Below are 26,767 nucleotides of genomic sequence, written 5' to 3' on the forward strand. Positions count from 1 at the left end.
GACCCTCTGAGAGAAAAAAAATTTCCCCTCACCTCTGTCCTAAGTGGGCGACCCCTAATTTTTAAACAGTGACCCACCCCCCCCACCCCCGCTAGTTCTAGATTCTCCCACAAGAGGAAACATCCTCTCCACATCCCGCCCTGTCGAGACCCCTCAGGATCTTAAAGGCTTCAATTAAGTCGCCTCTTACTCTTCTAAACTCCAGCGGATACAAGCCTAAGCTGTCCAACCTTTCCTCGTGAGGCAACACGCTCACTCCAGGTATTAGCCTGATAAACCTTTGGACTGCTTCCAACACATTTACACCCTCCTTAAATAAGAGACAACGCAATATGAGCAGTCATCGCAATGTTCACTGACGTTATAACTATCTTGTTCTTCCCCCTAAACAGCTACGGATGCTGGTTTTGGCCGTAAGTAATTTATTAACATTAACCTCGTTTTGCAAGACTGAATCCGCTCATTGATCAGCGACCAATGGATTGCTTATGCCTTTTCACTTCTACTTTCATCTACAGATCTACACAGATCAGGAAGATCCTCAGGTATTTTCCAACTAATATGCCGCAGTGGATCACCTGGCGGGGGCGGGGGGTGGGGTACATTTCCAATGTTGCACTTACGATGGGGAAATCATCCCATGGGAAATTCTGTTGGATATTCGGGTCCAACACGCTATTTCACTTGTGTTTAATTTTCATTGTGCACTCCCGATGGGCTGTTCTCGATGGGCTGTTCCCGATGGGCTGTTCTCGATGGGCTGTTCCCGATGGGCTGTTCTCGATTGGCTGTTCTCGATGGGCTGGCTCTCGATGGGCTGTTCCCGATGGGCTGTTCCCGATGGGCTGTTCCCGATGGGCTGTTCTCGATGGGCTGGTTCTCGATGGGCTGTTCTCGATGGGCTGTTCCCGATGGGCTGTTCCCGATGGGCTGGTTCTCGATGGGCTGTTCTCGATGGGCTGTTCCCGATGGGCTGGTTCTCGATGGGCTGGTTCTCGATGGGCTGTTCCCGATGGGCTGTTCCCGATGGGCTGGTTCTCGATGGGCTGGCTCTCGGTGGGCTGGTTCTCGATGGGCTGTTCCCGATGGGCTGTTCCCGATGGGCTGTTCTCGATGGGCTGTTCTCGATGGGCTGTTCTCGATGGGCTGGCTCTCGATGGGCTGGTTCTCGATGGGCTGGCTCTCGATGGGCTGTTCCCGATGGGCAGGCTCTCGATGGGCTGTTCTCGATGGGCTGGCTCTCGATGGGCTGTTCTCGATGGGCTGGCTCTCGATGGGCTGTTCCCGATGGGCTGGTTCTCGATGGGCTGTTCCCGATGGGCAGGCTCTCGATGGGCTGTTCCCGATGGGCAGGCTCTCGATGGGCTGTTCCCGATGGGCTGGCTCTCGATGGGCTGTTCCCGATGGGCTGGCTCTCGATGGGCTGTTCCCGATGGGCTGTTCCCGATGGGCTGTTCTCGATTGGCTGTTCTCGATGGGCTGGCTCTCGATGGGCTGTTCCCGATGGGCAGGCTCTCGATGGGCTGTTCCCGATGGGCTGTTCCCGATGGGCTGTTCTCGATTGGCTGTTCTCGATGGGCTGGTTCCCGATGGGCTGTTCCCGATGGGCTGTTCCCGATGTGCTGTTCCCGATGGGCTGTTCCTGATGGGCTGTTCTCGATGGGCTGTTCCCGATGGGCTGTTCCCGATGGGCTGTTCCCGATGTGCTGTTCCCGATGGGCTGTTCCCGATGGGCTGTTCTCGATGGGCTGTTCCCGATGGGCTGGTTCTCGATGGGCTGGCTCTCGATGGGCTGCTCTCGATGGGCTGGTTCTCCATGGGCTGTTCCCGATGGGCTGTTCCCGATGGGCTGTTCTCGATGGGCTGTTCTCGATGGGCTGTTCTCGATGGGCTGGCTCTCGATGGGCTGGTTCTCGATGGGCTGTTCTCAGTGGGCTGTTCCCGATGGGCTGTTCCCGATGGGCTGTTCCCGATGTGCTGTTCCCGATGGGCTGTTCCTGATGGGCTGTTCTCGATGGGCTGTTCCCGATGGGCTGTTCCCGATGGGCTGTTCCCGATGTGCTGTTCCCGATGGGCTGTTCCCGATGGGCTGTTCTCGATGGGCTGGCTCTCGATGGGCTGGTTCTCGATGGGCTGTTCTCAGTGGGCTGTTCCCGATGGGCTGTTCCCGATGGGCTGTTCCCGATGTGCTGTTCCCGATGGGCTGTTCCTGATGGGCTGTTCTCGATGGGCTGTTCCCGATGGGCTGTTCCCGATGGGCTGTTCCCGATGTGCTGTTCCCGATGGGCTGTTCCCGATGGGCTGTTCTCGATGGGCTGTTCCCGATGGGCTGGTTCTCGATGGGCTGGCTCTCGATGGGCTGCTCTCGATGGGCTGGTTCTCAATGGGCTGTTCCCGATGGGCTGTTCCCGATGGGCTGTTCTCGATGGGCTGTTCTCGATGGGCTGTTCTCGATGGGCTGGCTCTCGATGGGCTGGTTCTCGATGGGCTGTTCTCGATGGGCTGTTCTCAGTGGGCTGGCTCTCGATAGGCTGTTCCCGATGGGCAGGCTCTCGATGGGCTGTTCTCGATGGGCTGGCTCTCGATGGGCTGTTCCCGATGGGCTGGTTCTCGATGGGCTGTTCCCGATGAGCTGGCTCTCGATGGGCTGTTCCCGATGGGCTGGTTCACGATGGGATGGTTCTCGATGGGCTGTTCTCGATGGGCTGTTCCCGATGGGCTGTTTCTCGATGGGCTGTTCCCGATGGGCTGTTCTCGATGGGCTGGTTCTCGATGGGCTGTTCTCGATGGGCTGGCTCTCGATGGGCTGCTCTCGATGGGCTGGTTCTCGATGGGCTGTTCCCGATGGGCTGTTCCCGATGTGCTGTTCCCGATGGGCTGTTCCCGATGGGCTGTTCTCGATGGGCTGGTTCTCGATGGGCTGTTCTCGATGGGCTGTTCCCGATGGGCTGGCTCTCGATGGGCTGGTTCTCGATGGGCTGTTCTCGATGGGCTGGCTCTCGATGGGCTGTTCTCGATGGGCTGGTTCCCGATGGGCTGTTCCCGATGGGCTGTTCTCGATGGGCTGTTCCCGATGGGCTGTTCCCGATGGGCTGTTCCCGATGGGCTGTTCCCGATGGGCTGGTTCTCGATGGGCTGGCTCTCGATGGGCTGGTTCTCGATGGGCTGCTCTCGATGGGCTGGTTCTCGATGGGCTGGCTCTCGATGGGCTGCTCTCGATGGGCTGGTTCTCGATGGGCTGGCTCTCGATGGGCTGCTCTCGATGGGCTGGTTCTCGATGGGCTGGCTGTCGATGGGCTGGTTCTCGATGGGCTGTTCCCGATGGGCTGTTCCCGATGGGCTGGTTCTCGATGGGCTGGTTCTCGATGGGCTGTTCCCGATGGGCTGTTCCCGATGGGCTGGTTCTCGATGGGCTGGCTCTCGGTGGGCTGGTTCTCGATGGGCTGTTCCCGATGGGCTGTTCCCGATGGGCTGTTCTCGATGGGCTGTTCCCGATGGGCTGGCTCTCGATGGGCTGGTTCTCAATGGGCTGTTCCCGATGGGCTGTTCCCGATGGGCTGTTCTCGATGGGCTGTTCTCGATGGGCTGTTCTCGATGGGCTGGCTCTCGATGGGCTGGTTCTCGATGGGCTGGCTCTCGATGGGCTGTTCCCGATGGGCAGGCTCTCGATGGGCTGTTCTCGATGGGCTGGCTCTCGATGGGCTGTTCTCGATGGGCTGGTTCTCGATGGGCTGTTCCCGATGGGCTGGCTCTCGATGGGCTGTTCCCGATGGGCTGTTCCCGATGGGCTGTTCTCGATTGGCTGTTCTCGATGGGCTGGCTCTCGATGGGCTGTTCCCGATGGGCAGGCTCTCGATGGGCTGTTCCCGATGGGCTGTTCCCGATGGGCTGTTCTCGATTGGCTGTTCTCGATGGGCTGTTCCCGATGGGCTGTTCCTGATGGGCTGTTCTCGATGGGCTGTTCCCGATGGGCTGTTCCTGATGGGCTGTTCTCGATGGGCTGTTCCCGATGGGCTGTTCCCGATGGGCTGTTCCCGATGTGCTGTTCCCGATGGGCTGTTCCCGATGGGCTGTTCTCGATGGGCTGTTCCCGATGGGCTGGTTCTCGATGGGCTGGCTCTCGATGGGCTGCTCTCGATGGGCTGGTTCTCAATGGGCTGTTCCCGATGGGCTGTTCCCGATGGGCTGTTCTCGATGGGCTGTTCTCGATGGGCTGTTCTCGATGGGCTGGCTCTCGATGGGCTGGTTCTCGATGGGCTGTTCTCAGTGGGCTGGCTCTCGATGGGCTGTTCCCGATGGGCAGGCTCTCGATGGGCTGTTCTCGATGGGCTGGCTCTCGATGGGCTGTTCCCGATGGGCTGGTTCTCGATGGGCTGTTCCCGATGAGCTGGCTCTCGATGGGCTGTTCCCGATGGGCTGTTCCCGATGGGCTGGTTCACGATGGGATGGTTCTCGATGGGCTGTTCTCGATGGGCTGTTCCCGATGGGCTGTTTCTCGATGGGCTGTTCCCGATGGGCTGTTCTCGATGGGCTGGTTCTCGATGGGCTGTTCTCGATGGGCTGGCTCTCGATGGGCTGCTCTCGATGGGCTGGTTCTCGATGGGCTGTTCCCGATGGGCTGTTCCCGATGTGCTGTTCCCGATGGGCTGTTCCCGATGGGCTGTTCTCGATGGGCTGGTTCTCGATGGGCTGTTCTCGATGGGCTGTTCCCGATGGGCTGGCTCTCGATGGGCTGGTTCTCGATGGGCTGTTCTCGATGGGCTGTTCTCGATGGGCAGGCTCTCGATGGGCTGTTCCCGATGGGCTGGTTCTCGATGGGCTGTTCCCGATGAGCTGGCTCTCGATGGGCTGTTCCCGATGGGCTGTTCCCGATGGGCTGGTTCACGATGGGATGGTTCTCGATGGGCTGTTCTCGATGGGCTGTTCCCAATGGGCTGTTTCTCGATGGGCTGTTCCCGATGGGCTGTTCTCGATGGGCTGGTTCTCGATGGGCTGTTCTCGATGGGCTGGCTCTCGATGGGCTGCTCTCGATGGGCTGGTTCTCGATGGGCTGTTCCCGATGGGCTGTTCCCGATGTGCTGTTCCCGATGGGCTGTTCCCGATGGGCTGTTCTCGATGGGCTGGTTCTCGATGGGCTGTTCTCGATGGGCTGGTTCTCGATGGGCTGGTTCTCGATGGGCTGTTCCCGATGGGCTGTTCCCGATGGGCTGGCTCTCGATGGGCTGGTTCTCGATGGGCTGTTCTCGATGGGCTGGCTCTCGATGGGCTGTTCTCGATGGGCTGGTTCCCGATGGGCTGTTCCCGATGGGCTGTTCTCGATGGGCTGTTCCCGATGGGCTGTTCCCGATGGGCTGTTCCCGATGGGCTGGCTCTCGATGGGCTGGTTCTCGATGGGCTGCTCTCGATGGGCTGGTTCTCGATGGGCTGGCTCTCGATGGGCTGCTCTCGATGGGCTGGTTCTCGATGGGCTGGCTCTCGATGGGCTGCTCTCGATGGGCTGGTTCTCGATGGGCTGTTCCCGATGGGCTGGTTCTCGATGGGCTGGCTGTCGATGGGCTGGTTCACGATGGGATGGTTCTTGATGGGTTGCTCCCGATGGGCTGTTCTCGATGGGCTGTTCCCGATGGGCTGGCTCTCGATGGGTTGCTCCCGATGGGCTGGTTCTCGATGGGTTGCTCCCGATGGGCTGTTCTCGATGGGCTGTTCCCGATGGGCTGTTCCCGATGGGCTGTTCTCGATGGGCTATTCTCGATGGGCTGTTCTCGATGGGCTGGCTCTCGATGGGCTGGCTCTAGATGGGCTGGCTCTAGATGGGCTGTTCTCGATGGGCTGTTCCCGATGGGCTGTTCCCGATGGGCTGTTCCCGATGGGCTGTTCCCGATGGGCTGTTCTCGATGGGCTGTTCTCGATGGGCTGTTCCCGATGGGCTGTTCCCGATGGGCAGGCTCTTGATGGGCTGTTCCCGATGGGCTGTTCTCGATGGGCTGGTTCTCGATGGGCTGTTCCCGATGGGCTGTTCCCGATGGGCTGGTTCTCGATGGGCTGGTTCTCGATGGGCTGTTCTCGATGGGCTGTTCCCGATGGGCTGGCCCCGATGGGCTGTTCCCGATGGGCTGTTCTCGATTGGCTGGTTCTCGATGGGCTGTTCCCGATGGGCTGGTTCTCGATGGGCTGGTTCTCGATGGGCTGTTCCCGATGGGCTGTTCCCGATGGGCTGGTTCTTGATGGGCTGTTCTCGATGGGCTGTTCCCGATGGGCTGGCTCTCGATGGGCTGTTCTCGATGGGCTGGTTCCCGATGGGCTGTTCCCGATGGGCTGTTCTCGATGGGCTGTTCCCGATGGGCTGTTCCCGATGGGCTGTTCCTGATGGGCTGGTTCTCGATGGGCTGGTTCTCGATGGGCTGTTCCTGATGGGCTGGTTCTCGATGGGCTGGTTCTCGATGGGCTGTTCCTGATGGGCTGTTCCCGATGGGCTGTTCCTGATGGGCTGGTTCTCGATGGGCTGGTTCTCGATGGGCTGTTCTCGATGGGCTGGCTCTCGATGGGCTGTTCTCGATGGGCTGGTTCTCAATGGGCTGTTCCCGATGGGCTGTTCACGATGGGCTGGCTCTCGATGGGCTGTTCCCGATGGGCTGTTCTCGATGGGCTGTTCCCGATGGGCTGGCTCTCGATGGGCTGGTTCTCGATGGGCTGTTCCCGATGGGCTGGTTCTCGATGGGCTGTTCCCGATGGGCTGTTCTCGATGGGCTGTTCCCGATGGGCAGGCTCTTGATGGGCTGTTCCCGATGGGCTGTTCTCGATGGGCTGGTTCTCGATGGGCTGTTCCCGATGGGCTGTTCCCGATGGGCTGGTTCTCGATGGGCTGTTCCCGATGGGCTGGTTCTCGATTGGCTGGTTCTCGATGGGCTGTTCCCGATGGGCTGGTTCTCGATGGGCTGGTTCTCGATGGGCTGTTCCCGATGGGCTGTTCCCGATGGGCTGGTTCTTGATGGGCTGTTCTCGATGGGCTGTTCCCGATGGGCTGTTCCCGATGGGCTGTTCTCGATGGGCTGTTCCCGATGGGCTGTTCCCGATGGGCTGGCTCTCGATGGGCTGTTCCCGATGGGCTGTTCCCGATGGGCTGGCTCTCGATGGGCTGTTCCCGATGGGCTGTTCCCGATGGGCTGGTTCCCGATGGGCTGTTCCCGATGGGCTGTTCTCGATGGGCTGTTCCCGATGGGCTGTTCCCGATGGGCTGTTCCTGATGGGCTGGTTCTCGATGGGCTGGTTCTCGATGGGCTGGTTCTCGATGGGCTGGTTCTCAATGGGCTGTTCCCGATGGGCTGTTCACGATGGGCTGGCTCTCGATGGGCTGTTCCCGATGGGCTGTTCTCGATGGGCTGTTCCCGATGGGCTGGCTCTCGATGGGCTGGTTCTCGATGGGCTGTTCCCGATGGGCTGTTCTCGATGGGCTGTTCTCGATGGGCTGTTCTCGATGGGCTGGCTCTCGATGGGCTGTTCTCGATGGGCTGCTCTCGATGGGCTGGTTCTCGATGGGCTGTTCCCGATGGGCTGTTCCCGATGGGCTGTTCTCGATGGGCTGGCTCTCGATGGGCTGGTTCACGATGGGATGGTTCTTGATGTGCTGTTCCCGATGGGCTGTTCCCGATGGGCTGTTCTCGATGGGCTGGCTCTCGATGGGCTGGTTCACGATGGGATGGTTCTCGATGGGCTGTTCCCGATGGGCTGTTCCCGATGGGCTGTTCTCGATGGGCTGGCTCTCGATGGGCTGGTTCACGATGGGATGGTTCTTGATGTGCTGTTCCCGATGGGCTGTTCTCGATGGGCTGTTCTCGATGGGCTGGTTCTCGATGGGCTGTTCTCGATGGGCTGTTCCCGATGGGCTGGTTCTCGATGGGTTGCTCCCGATGGGCTGGTTCTCGATGGGCTGGTTCTCGATGGGTTGCTCCCGATGGGCTGGTTCTCGATGGGCTGTTCCCGATGGGCTGTTCCCGATGGGCTGGCTCTCGATGGGCTGTTCTCGATGGGCAGGCTCTCGATGGGCTGTTCTCGATGGGCTGGCTCTCGATGGGCTGTTCCCGATGGGCTGTTCTCGATGGGCTGGCTCTCGATGGGCTGTTCCCGATGGGCTGGCTCTCGATGGGCTGTTCCCGATGGGCTGTTCCCGATGGGCTGGTTCACGATGGGATGGTTCTCGATGGGCTGTTCTCGATGGGCTGTTCCCGATGGGATGGTTCTCGATGGGCTGTTCCCGATGGGCTGTTCTCGATGGGCTGTTCCCGATGGGCTGGTTCTCGATGGGCTGTTCTCGATGGGCTGTTCCCGATGGGATGGTTCTCGATGGGCTGTTCTCGATGGGCTGTTCCCGATGGGCTGTTCCCGATGGGCTGGCCCCGATGGGCTGGCTCTAGATGGGCTGTTCTCGATGGGCTGTTCTCGATGGGCTGTTCTCGATGGGCTGGCTCTCGATGGGCTGGTTCCCGATGGGCTGTTCTCGATGGGCTGTTCTCGATGGGCTGTTCCCGATGGGCTGGTTCTCGATGGGCTGTTCTCGATGGGCTGGCTCTCGATGGGCTGGCTCTCGATTGGCTGTTCTCGATGGGCTGGCTCTCGATGGGCTGGCTCTCGATGGGCTGGCTCTCGATGGGCTGTTCTCGATGGGCTGTTCCCGATGGGCTGTTCCCGATGGGCTGTTCCCGATGGGCTGTTCCCGATGGGCTGTTCCCGATGGGCTGTTCCCGATGGGCTGTTCTCGATGGGCTGTTCTCGATGGGCTGGCTCTCGATTGGCTGTTCCCGATGGGCTGTTCTCGATGGGCTGGCTCTCGATTGGCTGTTCTCGATGGGCTGGCTCTAGATGGGCTGTTCCCGATGGGCTGTTCCCGATGGGCTGTACTCGATGGGCTGTTTCCGATGGGCTGTTCTCGATGGGCTGTTCCTGATGGGCTGTTCTTGATGGGCTGGCTCTAGATGGGCTGTTCTCGATGGGCTGTTCTCGATGGGCTGTTCCCGATGGGCTGTTCCCGATGGGCTGTACTCGATGGGCTGTTTCCGATGGGCTGTTCTCGATGGGCTGTTCCTGATGGGCTGTTCCCGATGGGCTGTTCTCGATGGGCTTATGACCCCTTCTTCCTTTTCAGACAATCACTGAATGTTACCAGTTTAAGTTCAAGTACATGACGAATGGACCAACGATGGACTTTGCAAGGTAGTCTCCCATCTTCTATCTCTGAAATGCCGTGCAGGTTGCTGGAAAAGCTCAGCAGGTCTGGCGGCATCTGTGGAGAGAGAAACAGTTAACGTTTCAAGTCCGTATGACCCTTCAAAGCTGAAGAGAGGTAGAAATGTGATGAATTTTATGCTGTTGAAGAGGTGGTGGAGCAAAATAGAAGGTCAGGGATAGGTGGGAGCTCAGGAGAGATTGACAAAGATGTCATGGACGTAAGACAAAAGGAGTGTTCATGGTAGCGTTAAAGACTAAAGGAGGTGCTAATAGTGGTCTAAAAGCCAGATTGCAGAATGTGTTAATAGCAGAACAAGGGTCAGCGCCCTGTGAAAGCACAACATAAGAACAAGTTACAAGGGGCTGTGTGGTGGGAGGGGTTGAAGCTTTTTTTTTAAAAAAACCTGATCAAAATGGAGGCCGGAGTTCATGGTCTGAAGTTGTTTTAAGACCAGAAGCCTTGATCGGAAGGTGAGGTGCTGTTCCTCCAATTTGGGTTTCACTGGGACATTGCAACAGGCCAAGGACGGAAATGTAGTTTGCCAGCCTGCGTGTGTGAGTGCATACTTACATGGTGGTGATGGTGTGTCACAGATCACTCAGAGTCCAAGTCACTGTGGCAACACGCACTTTTACACGCATGTTGTTGTCTGGAGCTTTGGATAGTGATGCTTTGTCCTCATCGCAAGACTGGCCAGGAATCTCTCTCACTCGTACCGCCTGCCATTGGCTTGAGCTGGAAGGATTTACAGGTTGATACGCGACCTGTTTTGCGCCGTGTTACGAACGCAACTTCCTTGGCCATCGAGTCCTGGGGCAGGACTCAAACCTGGAGCTTCTGGCTCGGAGGCAAAGGACGCTACCCAGTGCGCCCTCCATACAACCTCCGTGCATACGTATATGCGTGTGTGCCTATGTGTGTGTCTACTTCACCTGATCTCGTGGGTGCGAATGAGCGTGTTGTCGCTTGCTTGGCAGCTGAGACAGACCCCTAATATCCGATCCCGGTGGGGGGTGGATTGTTGAGTTTTTGGGTCTGCTGTATGTCAGGTGAATCAGTCAGAGCTGCTGAGGCGCTGGACAGCTTGATTCCACCCCACCCTCCCGCTTCTGGCACCAGCCCTAGCCTCATTCCCGCTGCCCAGACTAGGCCCAGCAGGGACCCCTCTGCAGGGAGGAGGGAAAAGCTGAAGGCGCTCTCATCCCGGGCTGTCCTGGTGTATGTGCCACCTCCAGTCGAATGGCCACTGAGCAGCCTGGATGGAAAGTTGTGATGAGATCACCTGCTTTCCCTTGTTGGGCGTGGTGCACGGAACGGGAGAAAACATCTTCTCAGCCCTCGGTCTGTGAGCGCTCAGCAGCCCATTCAGCACCTTTAAGCCTCGAGGGGTATGTGTGTGAGCGCATACTTACATGGTGGTGATGGTGTGTTACAGATCACTCAGAGTCCAAGTCACTGTGGCAACACACACTTTTACATGCATGTTGTAGTCTGGAGCTATGGATAGTGATGGTGGAGGCTCCGACTTTCTTTCCATCATTTATCGCCCATCCCTAATTGCCCCCTTGAGAAGGTGGTGGGTGAGCTGCCTTCTTGAGCCGCTGCAGTCCCTCTGGTGTAGGTACACCCACAGTGCTGTTAGGGAGGGAGTTCCAGGATTTTGACCCAGCGACAGTGAAGGAACGGCCGATATATTTCCAAATCAGGATGGTGAGTGGCTCGGAGGAGAACTTCCAGGTGGTGGTGTTCCCCATGTGTCTGCTGCCCTTGTCCTTCTAGGTGATAGCGGTCGTGGGTTTAGAAGGTGTTGCCTAGGGAGCCTTGGTGAGTTGCTGCAGTGTATCTTGTAGATGGTACACACACTGCTGCTACCGTGCGTCGGTGGTGGAGGGAGTGAATGTTTGTGGCCAATCAAGCGGGGCTGCTTTGTCCTGGATGATGTCGAGCTTCTTGAGTGTTGTGGGAGCTGCACTCATCCAGGCAAGTGGGGAGTATTCCATCACACTCCTGACTTGTACCTTGTAGATGGTGGACAGGCTTTGGGGAGTCAGGAGGTGAGTTACTCACCGCAGGATTCCCAGCCTCTGACCTGCTCTTGTAGCCGCAGTATTTATATGGCTGGTCCAGTCCCGTTTCTGATCAACGGTGAACCCCGCCCCCCCAGGACGTTGACAGTGGACTGGCAATCTAGAGGCCTGGATTAATGATCCTGAAACATAAAGTCAAATCCCGGCACGGCTGCCGGTGGAATTGAAATTCAATTAATAAAATTTGGAATTAAAAAGCTAGCCTCAGTAACGGTGACCGTGAAACTATCATCGATGGTCGTAAAAACCCCATCTGGTTCACTAACGCCCCTTTAGGGGAGGGAAATCTGCCCTCCTTACCCGGTCTGGCCTACACGTGACTCCAGACCCACAGCCACGTGGTCGACTCTTAACTGGCCCTTTGAAATGGCCGAGCGGGCTGTGTTCTGGAAAGTGGCTCCACGTGGGATGGGCAGGATAGACTTGGCTCAGTGACGCCCACATCCGAATAAAAAAATTACTCGGGAGTGCCCGGGTTGGCCTCTCGCCAGCATAACCATCTCAGCCGACAGAGGTTGGCGTATAAGGACCCAAATATAACGTCGAAGGCCAGGCTTTGCGACTTGGCGGGCCCTTGCAGGGTCAAGGGTCATTGGCACTTGCGTGGTCGCTGCCACTCACCTCAGGCGGGGGAGAGTGGCATTGTCGCGTGATGCCTGCCGCAGTGGAATAGGCTGAAAAGGAAGTAAAAGGCACCGTGGCTTTATTTTTCCAATCTGCTTCGTGCGACAAGCAAGGAGACGGGAAAGGGCACCCGTTACTTTTCGGCCTCCCCAGCCTGCCCTCCTCACCAGCATTGCTGAATGCCACGTGCGCTCCGGCATTTACACTGCCCCAGCCGAGGCCTTAATAAAAGAGGCGGGTGTTGTGTTTTTTTTTACAGTGCCCTTCATGCAGTAAAACGCCTCAACACCCTGCTCAGGAGCGTTATCAGAACATAATTTCCGACATGAGGAGATATTAGGGACAGGCGAGCAAAAGCTCGATCAAAGAGGTCGGTTTTAAAAAGCGTCTTAAAGGAGGAGAGAGAGAGAGAGAGGGGGGGCGGCGTGGGGGTTGGTGGTGGGGCGGAGAGGTTTAGGGAGAGGGAATTCCAGAGCTTAGGGCCTCCAGGCAGCTGAAGGCACGGCCGCCAATGGTGGAGCGATGGGAATCGGGGGCGAACGCGCGAGAGGCCGGAATTGGAGGGCGGCAAACGCCCATGTTCCTGTGCTTCACCCAGGAGGCTGAAGATGTCCCGGCCCCTTTGCCAGTTTGAATGTGTTGTAAGTGCCCTCGAGTTTCCTCCTTTGTGCCGTTGTCGTGTTTCTGCAGCAACAACAGGAAGATTAGCTCCAGCGTCAGCTGCTCGGACACGAGGAGAGCCAGCATCCAGCTCATTCGCAAGCTCTACGTCCTCATGCAGAGCCTGGGGCCCCTTCCCAACGACATCTGCCTGAAGATGAAGCTGTCCTACTACGACGAAGGTAATTTACCAGCCTTGCCGCTCCGCTGAGCAGACGTCAGCGTTAAAGAATAAAACTTGGTGGGGCACCTCTTCCCCCCCCATTACCATAGCCACAGCGCCGGTTAACAGGAACGCTGTTTGTTTTGACAAAACAAGTGTGTACGGTTCACTCTACACCATAGCTAGTATAACGGAGAGCCGTTATAATAATCTGCTGTGACCAACAGGACTGTTGTAGACCACCATTGAGTAAACTAAACAAGATGCATTGCAGGGTGACTCACTTTAGTTCAGCCCTTATCAATAGTGCTGTAACCCCCCCCCCCACCCACCAAGCCCCCTGAGAGGACTTTCGAAGCTCTGTTGACAGAAGATAATTGAAAATTGCAAAAAAAAACCTTCATAGAATCACCGATTCGGATCCCGGCTGGAATATTGTGCCCCATTCCGGGCCACGCACCTTAGGGAGGAGGTCAGGGGCCTCGGAGAGGGGTGCGGGAGGGAGATTTACCCAGAATGGGACCAGGGATGAGGGACTTCAGTTCACGTGGAGAAGCTGGGACCGTTCTCCTTGGAGCGGAGAAGGTTTAAGTTGGGGGCGGGGTGGGGGGGACATTGAATCGGGGCATTCAAAATCAGGAAGGGGGTTTGGACAGAGTAAATAAGGAGAAACGGTTTCCACTGAGCAGGAGGGTGGGTCACCAGAGGGACACGGGATTGAAGAGAATGGGGAAAGGAATCAGAGAGAGGGAGAAGAGATTGTTGTTTATGGTAACCCGTTGTGCTCTTTGGTCCAGTAACTCCGCCAGACTACCAGCCTCCTGGCTTCAAAGAGGGCAGCTTAGAGAATATGATGTTCGAAGGGGAGCCTGTCTTCCTGAGTGTGGGCGAGGTGACCACTCCATTCCATGTCCTAAAGGTGAAGGTCACAACGCAGAGTGACCGCATGGAGCAGTTGGACAAAGACCCGCAGAGAGAGCCTGAAAGCAGCCTGCCCGAGCCGCCTGTGGAACTGGATCAAAATGAGCAAGTGGAGATTAATGTAAGGCCCGTTCTGCGATGGTTAACCGGCCCCTCGAGGGTAGAAGTCCAAGTGGTGACCTCCCCAGCCACATGTTATCCCATTTACCCCGCCATTTCTTCAGCTCCTGGGAGTCACTCCCGTGGCCAGTCTCGCACCTCGAACTGCAGCTCACCCCAAACTTTGTTGTCCCCTTATCCTAACTCCCCCACTGTGCTCGCAGAACCTGCATTGTCTTCCGGTCCAGCAATGCTTGATTTTAAAATTGTAACTCTTCTGTTTGCCTTGCCCTACCCCCCTCCCCATCTCTTTAACTTCCTCCAGCCCCTGCAACCGTCCCTATCTCTGTAACCTCCTCCAGCCCCTACAGCCCTCCCTATCTCTGTAACCTCCTCCAGTCCCTACACCCCTCCCTATCTCTGCAACCTCCTCCAGCCCCTACGCCCCTCCCTATTTCTGTAACCTCCTCCAGCCCCTACACTCCTCCCTATCTCTGTAACCACCTCCTTCATGCCCTACACCCCTCCCTATCTCTGTAACCTCCTCCAGCCCCTCCACCCCTCCCTATCTCTCTTACCTCCTCCAGTCCCTACACCCCTCCCTATCTCTGTAACCTCCTACAGCCCTCCCTATCTCTTTTATCTCCTCCAGCCCCTACACCTGTCCCTATCTCTGTAACCTCCTGCAGCCCCTACATCCCTCCCTATCTCAGTAAACTCCCCCAGCTGTTACATCCCTCACTATCTCTGTGACCTCCTCCAGCCCCTACAACCCTCCGAGATCTCTGGGCTCCTCCAAGTCCGGCCTCTTGCGCCTCCTCAGATTTCCATCGCTCCACCATTGGCGGCCGTGCCTTCAGCTGCCTGAGGCCCTGAGCTCTGGAAACCCTTCCTGAAACCTCATGGTCTCTCTCTCTCTCCTGCGCTCTCTCCCCACCCCCCTCTCTCTATCTCTCTCTTTCTCTCTCTCCTCTCTCTCTCTGTGTCTCCTCCTTTAAACCTAAACTCCCTAAACCTGACCTCTTTGAACAAGCTTTGGTTCACATGCCCTGAGATCCATGCTTCAGCTGTACAAAGTCCTGCTTAGATCACACGTGGAGTTACTGTGAGCCGATTTGGGCACCACACCTTTGGAAGGATATATTGGTGTTGGAGGGAGTGCAGTGTAGATTCACCAGAGTGAGTCTGGAGTCCAAGTGTTAAATTACAAGGAGAGATTACACTAACAAGGGTTGTATTCCCTGGAATTTAGAAGATTAAGGGGACGCTGCAGTTTTCAAGGTATTAAGCGGATCTGATAGGGTGGGGAGAGAGAAATTATTTCCACTGGTTTGGGAGTCCAGGACTCGGGGACAGAGTCTAAAAATGAGAGCCAAACCTTCCAGGGGTGAAGTTAGGAAACACTTGTACACACAAAAGGTGGTTTGGAACTCTCTTCCGCAAACTGCAATCAATGCTGGATCAATTAATTTTAAATTTGAGATTGATAGCCTTTTGTTCACCAAAGGGATATGGGGCAAAGGCGGGTGGATGGAGTTGGGTCACAGGCCAGCCCTGATATCACCAAATGGCAGAACAGGCTCGAGGGGCTGAATGGCCTCCTCCTGTTCCGATGTTCCTGTCAGAATATCCTATCCCTTTCTCCCTCGTGTGTTTGTCCAGCTCCCCCCCCCTTAAATTCGTGTCACGACACAGCAGTTGGTAAAGGCCGAGTTATTTAAGATCCCAGAGGGAAACTTTAAACAACTGTCATAACCTATATTTTCAATTGGCATCAGCAAAAAGTTAAAAGCAAAATACTGCGGATGCTGGAAATCTGAGGGAAAAAAACAAAAATTGCTGGAAAAGCTCAGCAGGCCTGACAAGCATCTGTGGAGAGAAAGAGTCAACATTTCGAGTCCAGATGACTCTTCCTCAGAACTTGCAGTTGGTATGTTTGAGATGCAACTCTGAATTCAGAAACGAACCCACCAAGCCTCCAGCGGTTTTTAAATATAAATTAAATTAAATATTTATTAATTTTACAATGTATTAAACACATACACATGGCTACAAATTACTACCATAATAACTATTAAACAACTCCCCAAATTAGTCACTCCCAGGTAAATCTTCCCCAAGGCAACAATAACCCATAGACGTAAACAGACACCAGGCAAAGCACATTTGACCTTACGAATTCAAAATGAGGTCCCTTTCAATGTGTTCCCTTTGCAGACAGCTGTAGGCTCACAGGTGGCTTAGATCTCACATGCCTCTGACTTCCACACACAGAACTCTTTTCTGGATATACCTAGCCTTCCCTTTGAATGCAAATTCTCATTGTATCGCCAGGCCCTTTGAACTCCACCTCTTCTAACAATAAAACCCCTTTCAAAGTACCAATTTTATTAGTAATATAAACATATTGCTTGGTGTCTGCTAGCTAGGTGCAAGATTTCACCCCCAGCCTTTGAATGGTTTATTCAACAAAATGCAAATGTACCCTTTACCCTTACTGTTTACATCCCAAAACTACCATACATCAAATCGCCCAGACTATCTGGCTTTAATCCAGTTACACACTCACAACCACAGACCCTACTACAAGTCCAATTTAAAATAATTTCCAATAACATTGTACACATTAATATCTCTTCATAACATGCATCGCTGCTATTCACCTCGACCACTCCCTGTGGGAGCGAGTTCCACATTCTCCCCACTCTCTAGGTAAAGAGGTTTCTCCTGAATTCCCCATCGGATTTATTAGTGACTATCTTATACTGACACCCCCTCTTAGTTCTGGTCTCCCCCACAACTGAGAGGACTTGACAGGGTGGACGTGGAGAGGATGTTTCCTCTTGTGGGTGAATCCAGAACTAGCGGGGTGACTGTGCTAAAATAAGGGGTCGCCCCTTTAAGACAGAGATGAGGAAAATAATTCCTCTGAAAGGGTTGTGAGACTTTGCAATTCTTTTCCTCAAAAGATGGCTGAGGCGGAGTCTTTGATTATCTTTCAGGCAGAGGTAGATAGATTCTGGATAAGCAAGGAGGTGAAAGGTTATTGGGGGGTAGGCAGTAATGTGGAGTTGAGGTTACAATCAGGTCAGCCATGATCTTATGGAATGGCGGAGCAGGCTCGAGGGGCCGAGTGGCCTACTCCTGTTCCTAATTCATATGCAAGTGGAAAAATCTCAACGTGTACCCTATTGAACCTCCCCCACTACCACCACCACCATTCATCATTTCATCATTTTAAAGACTTTCGATAGGTCACCCCCTCAACCTCCTCTTTCCTAGTGAAAAGAGCCTCAGTCTGTTCAGCCTTTCCCTGATAGTTATCACCTCTCGGTCCTCATCATCCTTTCGGTGCCCCCTCTGTAGACGGCTCCGTATCCCTTTCGTAATACGGAGACCAGAACTGTGCACAGACACTCCTAGGTGTGTGTCTAACCAATTCCCGAGACAAGTTTAACATCGTTTCCCGGCTTTCCACTTCTGACCCTCTCAAAATGAACCCCAGTGGCCTGTTTACACTTTCATGGACCCTTCAACTTGCCAGGCGACTCTTAATGATCTAGTCGTTTGGTAGTACAGAACTTGAGTATTGCTGAAAAAAAGGGACGTGTCGAAGCTTTTCGTCTTGCACTCATCAGGACACCGGCAAGAATACCAATATGAGGGAAAAACAAAAACTTATACTGCCTGTGAAGAGGGTGCAGATTGGTTGGCAAGTGGCGTTGACAGAGAGAATGTACCGGGTGATGGTGACTGATAGTTAACTGCCAACCATTGTTTGAAATTTAAGCCAGGTGGCTTGACCCTGATTGGTCAAGGCATTGCCCTGAGGAATGAGTCAGCGAACGGCTGTCACTTACTTTGTTTGGCTGAAACAGGCGCAATGTGTGTACATGTCCTTTCTGTCTGCAAAGTACAGGGCCCCGTGTACTAATATATGTAGACCCTGGTACACGCAAACGCGCCGCACTGCCAGCCCGATTGACAATCTTAAATCGGTTGTCAGCGTAAATCTGTACCCCTAGATTCCTTTGCTCCTGGACCCCGTGTAGACCCTTATTTTTCAAGCAGGAGGCAGCCTTATCCTCCCTGCCATTTACATTCATTTACTGTTTATGCCCTGAGGTTGTGAGAAGCGCAGGCCTTGCTTCACTGTAGGTCATAGGTGATCAAAATGGAACAAATTTGAGTTCAGTCATCGCACTTTGCACCCTCGTTTGTGCGTCACCTTCTCTCTCTATTTGACAACGCCCCTCTTTTGTCTTTTGCTAAAAGGATACCTTGCCTGCAGAAAGCCCAACTGCATCCCAGGTGGTGGTTCCCGAAAACGGTGACGCCGAGGTGCAAGGCGCAGGTATGTTGGCTGCCTGAACCGCGCGATAAGGCCTAATTGCGAGTGCCGCCCACCCCATCCCTCTCCTCCGTGCCCCGGTATCACCCTCTGTAACGACTTTCTCACTGTGTTTTCAGAAGCCAAGGCGTCACCACAGACTGAAAAGGCAGCGGACAGGGCAAGCCCCAAGGACAAGAACAACAGCCCTGCCTTGCAGGTGAGTGCTGTCCGACCGACCGACCAACTCCAGGGACCCTTTGATGATTTTTTTTTTTCCCTTTCTCCTCCGCTCCCCCTCACCCTCTTGCTCCTCCCTCCTGTTCCTGATTTCCACTTGGGTACAGTAACACCAGTTTGCCTAGTCGCACCACCCCCCCCACCCCCACCATCCCCCAACTCTATAACCTCATCTGAACGTCGGGCGAGGACTAAAGTTGACTAGGCAGTGATGCCCCCTGCAGTCGAATTGCCTCACTACGCAGCACCGTAAGAGTCAGCGAGGCCGCCCCTCACCTGCACCTGACAGCCTTACACGTGCGCTTTCCAGTAGGGAGTGCTATACCCCCGGGTGATCCACTTGCTCCCCACCGCACCCTCTCCACCCTCCTCCCCCCACGACTCAGGGGCACTGAACCTCATTTTAGTGCCCTCCCCATCTCCCCCATTCTCCTGCCATTCTGACTGGGAAGTAACTGAGCAGAGGATAGGAACTGTGTCTAGAACCTAGTGGTTTCTGTGACTCAGTACCACACTGGCTGTGCAGCTACTGACCAAGCCGTGGTGGGAGCCATTATCACCTCAGTGCCATATTCCTCAATTGGTAAGGCCTTGGAATCTGGATCCTCTAGTCCACTCCCATTTTACAGGACAAAGCAGCCCCGCTTGATTGGCACCCCTTCCACAAACACTCACTCCCTCCACCACCGACGCACAGTAGCAGCAGTGTGTGTACCATCTACAAGATGCACTGCAGCAACTCACTAAGGCTCCTTCGACAGCACCTTCCAAACCCACGACCACTACCATCTAGAAGGACAAGGGCAGCAGACACATGGGGAACACCACCACCTGCAAATTCCCCTCCGAGCCACTCACCATCCTGACTTGGAAATATATCGGCCGTTCCTTCACTGTCGCTGGGTCCAAATCCTGGAACTCCCTCCCTAACAGCACGGTGGGTGTACCTACACCACAGGGACAAAATCCTGGAACTCCCTCCCTAACAGCACGGTGGGTGTACCTACACCACAGGGACTGCAGCGGCTCAAGAAGACGGCTCACCCACCACCTTCTCAAGGGGGCAATTAGGGATGGGCAATAAATGCTGGGCCCAGCCAGCGAAGCCCACATTTAAAAAAAAAACACTTATGGGACTTCAGTCACTACCTCACAGAGTGCCAGCCGTGGCTCAGTGGATCACAACTACCCCCCACCCCGAGTCAGAAGGCCCCCGTGGGTGTGAGTCCCTGCTCCAGGCCGGCTCTCCCGACGAGGGAGAAATGAATAGAAAGGTCAGGCCGTCGATGCTCGCCACGCGGCCGATCTCGTTTGCGGCGCTGAGGGAGCGCAGCCCGTGTGGGCTGCGACCTCCCGAGGAGGAGACCTTAACCTGAGGGACCCGTCCGCCCCTCTCGAGCGGACGCAAAAAAGATCCCACGGCCGCCGCTCTCGGAAGGAGAGCAGGCGAGCCCGAGCCAATGTTTACTCCCTCCCCACCCCCGGACCGTCATCAGTAAAATCTGGCCACTGCTTGATTGTGGGAGCTTGCTGTGCAGAAATTGGCTGCCCCATTTCCTTCCATTACAACGGCGAGCGCCAAGTGTTGGCTGTAAAGCGCTCTGGGATGCCCTGAGGTTGCGAAAGGTCCTGCCTGAGCACGCAACGTCACTTTCCCCACCTAACAGGGGTATTACGACTTACCCGAGGCAAATCCCCAGCGGGCACTGTGTGTGCGCGCGGCTGGTCTGACTGATCACCGCTGAGGCAGAGGTTCGCCCTGGTGGCTCGGTTGTAAAGCTGGACAGAAGGCGAGGGGGGGGAGAATTGCCCGTGGCCATTTTCGCCACCCCCGAGGACCCCCCCCCCCCCCCAAAGCTGTGGGATCTTGCTGTGCGCAACGCTGGCTGCTCGCCCTGGCCGACGGCGACCGCACGACCCTGCATCGACGCCAGTTCCTTCCTTAATTCCCCAGCACGGGAGTTTCCTGTTCGCAAAGGGGAAACCTCGCCCTAATCTCTCGCCTTCCAGGGAAAGGGGTTTTTTTTTTTGCCTGCCGGCAGCTGCTGCTGTCATCGCTTTTTTTTATTTTTGGGAGCTTTCTCCACGGGAAATAACAACTCGGCAAGGAAATGTTTAACAAGCACGGGGACGATCTTGAATTGCTTATGGCACCTTAATCACGTCGCCCCCCCCCCATCGTAGCTCACAAACAAATCGCTCTGAAGTAACAGCGGACATTCCCACAAGCAGAATGGGAACGCCGGACTTAGGAGTAGGTCATTCGGCCCCTCGAGCCTGCTCCGTCAGTTGTTAAGATCGTGGCTGATCCGACTGTGATCTCAACTCCACTTTCCCGTCCGTCCACCCCCCCCCCATAACTCCCTTGTCGATCAAAAATCTAACTCAGCCTTAAATAAGTTCAATGACCCGGCTTCCAGTGCTCTCTGGGGAAGGGAACGCCACAGACTGATGACCCTCTGACAGAGAAAGAAATCTCCGTCTTAAAAAGGGAGACCTCTTATTTTTAACCGTGTCCCCTCGTTCTAGCCTCCCCCCCCCACAAGAGGAAACATCCCCCTGATATCCACCCTATCAAGTCCCCTCAGGATAATGGGATAAATGGCCAGTTAATTCCTTTCGCTCACTAATTAATCCAATGGGGAAATTGAGGAGGAACTTCTTTACCCAGAGAGTGGGGAGAATGTGGAACTCGCCCCCACAGGGAGCGGTCGAGGTGAATAGGCAGAGATGCATTTCAGGGCAAAGCTGGATAAACACATGACAGGGAAACAAAGTTTGTACATAAGTTATTGAAGGTGGCAGGGCAGTTAATAAAGCATACGGCATCCTAGGTTTTATTAATAGGGGCATTGAGTACAAGAGTAAGGAGGTCATGTTAAACTTTTATGAGACACTACTTAGGCCTCATCTGGAGCACTGCGTCCAGTTCTGGGCACCATACTTGAGGGATGTGAAGGCATTAGAGAAAGCACGGAGGAGATTCACAAGAATGATTCCCGGGATGAAGAACTGTAGCTATGAGGATAAATTGGAGAGGTCGGGACTGTTTCCTTGGAGAAAAGAAGGTGGAGAGGAGACTTGATAGAGGCATTCAAGATCCTGAGGGGTATGGGCAGGGTAAATAGTGAGAAGCTGTTCCCACTCAAGAGAACATCAAGGACTAGAGGGCACAGATTCAAAATAATGGGCAAAAGGAGTAAAAGTGATGTGAGGAAAACATTTTTTTTACCCAGAGGGTGGTGGAGGCAGGTTCGATCGAGGTATTCAAAAGGGAATTGGATTGCTACCTGAACAGAGAGAATGTGCAAGGTTACGGGGATAAGGCAGGGGAGTGGGACTAGGTAGAATTTTCTTCCAGCCAGTGCAGACTTGATGGGCCGAATGGCCTCCTCCTGCACTGTAAAGATTCTGTGACTCTGGAATAGAAGGATATGTTGATGGGGTGAGATGAAAAGGGGGTGGGAGGAGGCTCGTGTGGAGCATTAACAGCAGACGGAGCAGAGGGGCTGAATGGCCTGTTTCTGTGTTCTGTCTGATTCGAGGAATATATTTTTTACATTCGTTCATCTGATGTGGGTGTTCCAGGCAAGGCCAACGTTTGTTGTCCATCCCTAATTGCCCCTGGAGAAGGTGGTGGTGAGCTGCCTTCTTGAACTGCTGCAGACCGTATGGTGTAGGTACACCCACAGCGCTGTTATAGAGGGAGTTACAGGATTTTGACCCGGCGACAGTGAAGGAACGGCCGATATATTTCCAAGTCAGGATGGTGAGTGACTTGGAGGAGATCTTCCAGGTGGTGGTGTTCCCATGTGTCTGCTGCCCTTGTCCTTCTAGATGATAGTGGTCATGGGTTTGGAAGGTGCTGTCTAAGGAGCCTTGGTGAGTTGCTGCAGTGCATCTTGTAGATGGTACACACACTGCTGCTACTGTGCGTCGGTGGTGGAGGAAGTGAATGTTTGTGGATGGGGTGCCGATCAAGCGGGGCTGCTTTGTCCTGGATGGTGTCGAGCTTCTTGAGTGTTGTTGGAGCTGCACTCATCCAGGCAAGTGGGGAGTATTCCATCACACTCCTGACTTGCGCCTTGTGGATGGTGGACAGGCTTTGGAGGAGCCAGGAGATTCTTTAGAAAGGTTGCATGGGATCCTTAACATTTGCATGAACAGGCAGAAGGGACTCGGTTTAACGTCTCAACCAAAAGGCAGTGCCTCGGGTGCTGCTGCACTCCCTCAGTACTGCTTCCTCTGTCCTTTCAGCCAGCGTATTCCAGACAACAACAGCTCGCTGAGCAAAAGAAAATCCCTTCATCTCCGCCCTCTGGCGCTTCTGCCAATTGCCTTAAACCGTCACTGTTTCCCACAGCAGCCATCTTGTGACCTCTCGAAGTGAACATAACAATTACCACTGCCCTGGGCGGAGATAGGTGCTACGGATTGGCATTCACGAGGAACTGAGCCCCACTCTGTTCTGTACCCCTTCTAATCCCCCTCACCCGGCCATTTCCTCCCTACGGTTAATGGCATGTTAATTATTTTGTTAAGATACACAGTGAAGGGTATTGAAGTACCTTGAGCACTTGTAAAGAGAGACCGCTGGGACACGAGGGAAAGAAGCAGATATATGTAATACTGCGTTCTGTAACTAAACCAACTATCAAGAAAAGTATTAGTGTCCAGTCTCTGACTTCACCAACTGGATTAATTGGGATCGATTTAATGTGTACCTCTCTCCTTCGCCTGCCCGTCTGAGGTAATTTAATAAAAAAACATTCAAAAAGTCGTCCTTTCCCCCCTTGTCATCCTGTGGCAGATGGAGAGTTTGGTGAACAAGACATCGAATATGGAATTATCTGGGAGGAGGACAAGAAGTGGGAGGCTCTTCCGCACGGAGTCTGTGAGTATCTAGCCAAGCGTTGCTGGGCTTTGGGAGTAGAGTGTTATAAGTTAAATCCCACCCCACCCCGGCATTCCCGTCCTCATCATCGGTATCCACTGCCCTCCCTGCCCTTCCCCTGCCATCCCCGACCCACGCTGCCCCGCAGCTCAGGCAGTTGAGGGCGCTGCCTATGGGGGCCTTTAAGTCTCCGCGCCCGCCCTAGCCTCCGTCTGTGCCTTGTGTTAGACTAGCTGAAGTGCCGGCACTTGGACGGGTAGTTGAGGGCGATCGTGTGCCCTGCTGTTCCCGCCAGCAGGAGGGCCGGGTAACCGGAGGGAACACAGATTGAAGAGAATCGGCAAAAGAACCGGAGTTGGGGGGTGGGGGGAGATGAGGAGAAGTATTATTATTTTCTTTTACGCAGCGAGTTGTGGTGATGGGGAAAGGGCGGTGGAAGCAGATTCGTTAGGAACTTTCAAAAGGTGGGGTGGAATCGGATAAATACTTGAAGGGGAAAAGTTCGCAGGGATATGGGGGTGAAGAGCAGGGGGGTTGAGGGTGGGGTTAGCGGGGCTAATCGGATAGCTCTCTCAAAGAGCTGGCACGGGCATGATGGGCCAAATGGCCTCCTCCTTTCGCTGTAGGATTCTGTGGGGAGGAGGGGGTGGGCGGAGGAAAGGAGGGACAGTACTGCCCCGTGGAGAAGAACACTCCTGCCTAAACCGATTCTCTGTTTCGACTGAAGGAAGGCGCAGCCCGAGTGGATAACAAAGGAGACAGGAAGCCGGGCGAGAACTCCCAGAGCAAGGCCGCGACGAAGAAGAGGACCTGTTCGGAACGAGATAAGCCAGTAAGTTACTCGCCCTCGGGTAAAACGACCCGCGTTGCTTTGCGCTCTGGGGAAACGGCTCAGTTGGTCTGAGAGGGCGCTGGCGTTATAAAGTACTGGCCCAGCACCGCTCCCTGCTCCCGCTCAACCTAGATCACCTCCCAGTCGCCCCCCTCGGCAACTGCTCTATCGCCGTTCCGCTCCCTTTGTGGCGTGACCCACACCTTTTGGGTATGAGGATTTCGTTTGCAGCACCGAGGGAGCGCTGCTGTGCCGGAGGTGCCGTCTAGCGACGGAGACGTTAAGCTGAGGGGCCCCGTCTACCCCTCTCAGATGGACGTAGAGGATCCCACGGCCGCCTCAGGAAGATGCTCCCCTCCACCCCGCTCCTCCCCGGCGCCTGGACCAATATTTATCCCTCAAACAAGCGTCACTTAAAAAGAAAAATGACGACGCGCTCATCATCATCGCTTTGTGGGATCTTGCTGTGCGTAGCTCGGCATGCCCGCCGCTCCTGCATTATGACAGCGGCCACACTGCAGGGGCAGAGGTCGGCCGTCAGACGCTCCCGGGGCGTCCCGAAGGGCGCCATGCGAGCGCAGGTCTTCCCTTGGATTTGCCTGGTCGCCGTTTGTGGGATCCTGCTGTGCGCAAAACCGGCCGCCGCGTTTTCCTGTGACCGCCGCGCTTGGACGGCGGGGCGAAGGGCGCTCGGCACGTTGCGAGGAGGGCGAGAGGCGCCATTTCGTGGCGGAAGAGGGGGCGCCGGGGTCAGCGCAAACTCTCTGTAACGGCACTTCCGCGTCCATCCCGCCAGGTTTTCCAGTTCGAGATTCCCTGCAGCCAGGATGAAATCTCCACGCGGAAACGCAAGAAGTTCAGCGAGCCAAAGGACCGGTTTCGTTAGGACTCGGAGGAGGAGTCGACGTCCTCTTCAGCTGTTGGCCTTTTCCCCCCCCCTCCCCAGCGTTCCCACCCTCTTCCTTTCTCATCGTACCGAGCGGGGTCTGGGGAGCGCAGGAGGCAATCGCACCCCCCACCCCCCCTGCCCCCCCAACCCCACCCCCAAACGTACGGATGGAGAGGCCCCACGGGGTGGGGGGGTAGGGGGCTATTACGCATCCAACTCTGACCCTGATGCTCCCCTAATCGAGGCAGGTGCCCTGCTCTGTGCAGGGCAGGAGGCCATTCAGCCCCTCCAGACTGTGCCCCCAGTTCACGCCGACCATGGACTGCCCCGCATCGCATCGCCCCACCTTCCCGCCTCTTTTCCCCATTCGCCCTTTAGTTATTTTAAGTAGAATTGAACTGAACAGAGCCTTCCAGAGTGCACCAGCGCTTGGCCCACCACGCTCTCGCTGGCTGTTCGAAAGAGCTATCTAATTAGCCCTGCGTTGTGCCATCCCTCCCCCTGCCCTGTTACCATAACCCTGCACGTTTTACCTCTTCAGGTGTATAACCGTGTTGAACGAGGACAGAACTGGGTGCACGCACTTCCCCCAAAGATCCCCTGTGAGGCGGGGCCAGCCACACCGAAACACTGACTCTCACCCGCCGGGTGCATTTTTGGAGTGTGAGAAATAGGAGGGGGGAGGCCATTCGGCCCCTCGAGTCTGCTCCGCCGTTCGGCAAGACCATGGCCTCCACGCCAACTTCTCCCGCCCGCTCCCCATAACCCTGGAGTCCCTTAGTGCCCATAAATCTGTCAATCGCATCAAACGAGCGTCGGCAGCTCTCTCTGGGGTAGCGCACTGCGAAGATTCACCACCCTCCGTGTGAAGAAATCTCTCCTCGTCTCAGGCCAAAATGGTCGACCCCTTATCCTGAGACCCCCCCCCCCACCCCCGCCCCAACAAGTTCAAGACCCTCCAACCCGGGGAAACAGCCTCTCGGCATCGACCCTGTCAAACCCTCTCAGATTCTTATACGTTACGACGAAATCACCTCTCGTTCTTCTAAGCGCCAAAGAACGTGGGCCCCCTCTCCGCCCGATCTCTCCCCGCGATACAGCCCCTTCCGTCACAGGCATCAGCCTGTCTTCATCGCGCTCCCCGTCTTGAGGAACGTACACCCTTCCTTAGGTAAGGAGACCAAAGTTACACAGAGTCGTCTTTGCTCATCAAGTAAGAGCAGCGAAATTAAATACCTAGCTCTAAGTCAGTAGCCGTCTTGCTTTTCTGAGACTGTAGCCACTGCTGGGGGGGCGGGGGGAGTGCCATGCTGTTGGATTGGGGGGTTGCTGGACGGGGGGTGGGGGGAAGCAGTGGGGAGACATCCTTCCTGTTTTTTTGCTTAAGCGACACCTGTTAAAGAGCTGGCGGCTGGCTTTCCGACAACGGCAAAGAGGGGGACTCAGCTCCTGGCTTCCCCGGCGAGCATTCCTCCTTCGCCCCCGCCCCCCCACCCCCGACCGATGTGAGCTGACTGGCCCCTGCTGCTCGTGGGCCCTCTGCTCGCCAAGCGGCCGCCGTGTTTGCTCCGGCTTGGAGCTGCCCGTCGCGTTCGCGGAGAGGGGCATGCCACCCAGGACGTCTGCCCTCTGCTCCCTCTCGCTTCCAGTCTCCGGCGGCAGATGTAGTCGCCGCCTCTACGCGGGCGTGTTGCTTGCAAAATGGTTTCAATTAAAGCCGCTGTTCTCGTTCAGACCCTCCCCCACCTCCCCCCGGGCCTTTTTCTGCGCTGAATCGACGGCCGTCGGCGACGCGTGACCTTTCG

At 55.5% G+C, this 26,767-nt stretch overlaps 1 protein-coding gene across 1 annotated transcript; it reads left to right on the top strand.

Moving 5' to 3' along the window:
• Positions 1-392: 392 nt before the first annotated feature.
• LOC144672230 (HORMA domain-containing protein 1-like) lies at positions 393-24,990 on the top strand. Its single transcript, XM_078534061.1, has 10 exons — positions 393-413; positions 519-545; positions 9,140-9,207; positions 12,625-12,776; positions 13,555-13,799; positions 18,053-18,131; positions 18,248-18,327; positions 23,158-23,241; positions 23,969-24,073; positions 24,870-24,990. The coding sequence occupies exons 1-10, from the start codon at positions 399-401 to the stop codon at positions 24,957-24,959; spliced, it is 945 nt and encodes a 314-aa protein (XP_078390187.1). The 5' UTR covers positions 393-398; the 3' UTR covers positions 24,960-24,990.
• Positions 24,991-26,767: the final 1,777 nt, after the last annotated feature.

The sequence above is a fragment of the Cetorhinus maximus genome, chromosome 36 (assembly GCF_964194155.1).
Source record: "Cetorhinus maximus chromosome 36, sCetMax3.hap1.1, whole genome shotgun sequence".
Taxonomy (NCBI): domain Eukaryota; kingdom Metazoa; phylum Chordata; class Chondrichthyes; order Lamniformes; family Cetorhinidae; genus Cetorhinus; species Cetorhinus maximus.

Coding starts and splice junctions, on each gene's coding strand:
- LOC144672230 (XM_078534061.1), top strand. Junction 546..9,139: donor CAGATCAGGAAGATCCTCAG/GTATTTTCCAAC, acceptor CTTCCTTTTCAG/ACAATCACTGAATGTTACCA. Junction 24,074..24,869: donor GTTCGGAACGAGATAAGCCA/GTAAGTTACTCG, acceptor CCATCCCGCCAG/GTTTTCCAGTTCGAGATTCC.